Source organism: Coregonus clupeaformis, chromosome 35 (genome assembly GCF_020615455.1).
Source record: "Coregonus clupeaformis isolate EN_2021a chromosome 35, ASM2061545v1, whole genome shotgun sequence".
NCBI lineage: Eukaryota > Metazoa > Chordata > Actinopteri > Salmoniformes > Salmonidae > Coregonus > Coregonus clupeaformis.
In genome coordinates this window covers 38379812-38382311 of record NC_059226.1, presented here as the reverse complement: position 1 = coordinate 38382311, position 2500 = coordinate 38379812, and the positions used below count along the sequence as shown (strand labels likewise).

The 2500-nt window shown below is 44.3% G+C and overlaps 1 protein-coding gene across 1 annotated transcript in view; it reads left to right on the top strand.

Annotated features, from left to right (window-relative positions):
* The window catches only part of LOC121559396 (monocyte to macrophage differentiation factor 2-like), a 7085-nt gene extending 4812 nt beyond the window's left edge, over positions 1–2273 (top strand). The window contains exons 3-4 of the mRNA XM_045211077.1: positions 991–1060; positions 1473–2273. Of these exons, the coding sequence (XP_045067012.1) occupies positions 991–1060; positions 1473–1655 (253 nt within the window). The 3' untranslated portion in view covers positions 1656–2273. The remainder of the gene's footprint in view (positions 1–990; positions 1061–1472) is intronic.
* The last annotated feature ends 227 nt before the right edge of the window (positions 2274–2500 follow it).

The window sequence follows — 2500 nt, the reverse complement described above, 5'->3', positions numbered from 1 at the left end:
CTACGCCGCCAGGGACTCAAATCCTGCAGTGCCAGACGTGTCCCCCTGCTTAAGCCAGTACATGTCCAGGCCCGTCTGAAGTTTGCTAGAGTGCATTTGGATGATCCAGAAGAGGATTGGGAGAATGTCATATGGTCAGATGAAACCAAAATAGAACTTTTTGGTAAAAACTCAACTTGTCGTGTTTGGAGGACAAAGAATGCTGAGTTGCATCCAAAGAACACCATACCTACTGTGAATTATGGGGGTGGAAACATCATGCATTGGGGCTGTTTTTTCTGCAAAGGGACCAGGACGACTGATCCGTGTAAAGGAAAGAATGAATGGGGCCATGTATCGTGAGATTTTGAGTGAAAACCTCCTTCCATCAGCAAGGGCATTGAAGATGAAACGTGGCTGGGTCTTTCAGCATGACAATGATCCCAAACACACCACCTGGGCAACGAAGGAGTGGCTTCGTAAGAAGCATTTCAAGGTCCTGGAGTGGCCTAGCCAGTCTCCAGATCTCAACCCCATAGAAAATCTTTGGAGGGAGTTGAAAGTCCGTGTTGCCCAGCGACAACCCCAAAACATCACTGCTCTAGAGGAGATCTGCATGGAGGAATGGGCCAAAATACCAGCAACAGTGTGTGAAAACCTTGTGAAGACTTACAGAAAACATTTGACCTGTGTCATTGCCAACAAAGGGTATATAACAAAGTATTGAGAAACTTTTGTTATTGACCAAATACTTATTTTCCACCATAATAATGCAAATAAATTCATAAAAAATCCTACAATGTGATTTTCTGGATTTTTTTTTCTCAATTTGTCTGTCATAGTTGACGTGTACCTACGATGAAAATTACAGGCCTCTCTCATCTTTTTTAAGTGGGAGAACTTGCACAATTGGTGTCTGACTAAATACTTTTTTCCCCACTGTACACACACACACACACACATCACTATCCCTAAGTTAATAATATCAGGTGATGATGTCACTCCCTGCAGGTATAAACTGGTGGAGTTACTAGGATACGTTGCCATGGGGGCGGTGCCTGCGCTGGTCATGCTGTCCATGGTAACACACACACACGATCGATCGTCCAGAAACATTTACATAAAGTCAATGTTCAAGCTTTCAAAGGAGTTTAGCCCCTAAACCCTGATCGTGTGAAAGGAGTTTAGCCCCTAAACCCTGATCGCGTGAAAGGAGTTTAGCCCCTAAACCCTGATCGCGTGAAAGGAGTTTAGCCCCTAAACCCTGATCGCGTGAAAGGAGTTTAGCCCCTAAACCCTGATCGCGTGAAAGGAGTTTAGCCCCTAACCCTGATCGCGTGAAAGGAGTTTAGCCCCTAAACCCTGATCGCGTGAAAGGAGTTTAGCCCCTAAACCCTGATCGCGTGAAAGGAGTTTAGCCCCTAAACCCTGATCGCGTGAAAGGAGTTTGGCCCCCCTCCTAAACCCTGATCGTGTGTGTGTTTTTGTTGCAGGCGGACAGGGCAGGTTTGTGTGAGCTGGCGGTGGGCGGGGTTTTCTACGTAGTGGGTGTGGCCTTCTTTAAGAGTGATGGAGTCGTCCCATTCGCTCACGCCATCTGGCACCTGTTCGTTGCCATGGGAGCAGCTACACACTACTACGCTATCTGGAGACACCTGTACACACCTGGACCCTGAGACACCCACACATCCCTAACGTGGTGCTGGCCTGTTGACATGGTGACATCACCACTACCAACTGTGATAATTATTATCATCATTAGTTGCAGCAGTACCACAGTTACTAACATGCTGGAAACAGGCTTTGATTAAATAATGCCTGGACTGTAAACGTTACACACCAGAAGGATCTCTGTCCAATTAGAGACAGGAATCAATGAACTACCAGAAAGATCTCTCTCTGTCCAATTAGGGACAGGAATCACTGAACTACCAGAATGATCTCTCTCTGTCCAATTAGAGACAAGAATCAATGAACTACCAGAATGATCTCTGTCGAATTAGAAACAGGAATCAATGAACTACCAGAATGATCTCTGTCGAATTAGAAACAGGAATCAATGAACTACCAGAATGATCTCTGTCGAATTAGAAACAGGAATCAATGAACTACCAGAACGATCTCTGTTCAATTAGAGACAGGAATCAATTAACTACCAGAAGGATCTCTCTCTGTCCAATTAGAGAGAGGAATCAATTAACTACCAGAAGGATCTCTCTCTGTCCAATTAGAGAGAGGAATCAATTAACTACCAGAAGGAAGACCTGACCCTCATAACCCTGACCTGCACAACAGTCAACCCTTTATACTGACACCTTTAAGGAGTAATACTGTGGTGCCTTTATACTGACACCTTTAAGGAGTAATACTGTGGTATCTTTATACTGACACCTTTAAGGAGTAATACTGTGGTATCTTTATACTGACACCTTTAAGGAGTAATACTGTGGTATCTTTATACTGACACCTTTAAGGAGTAATACTGTGGTATCTTTATACTGACACCTTTAAGGAGTAATAC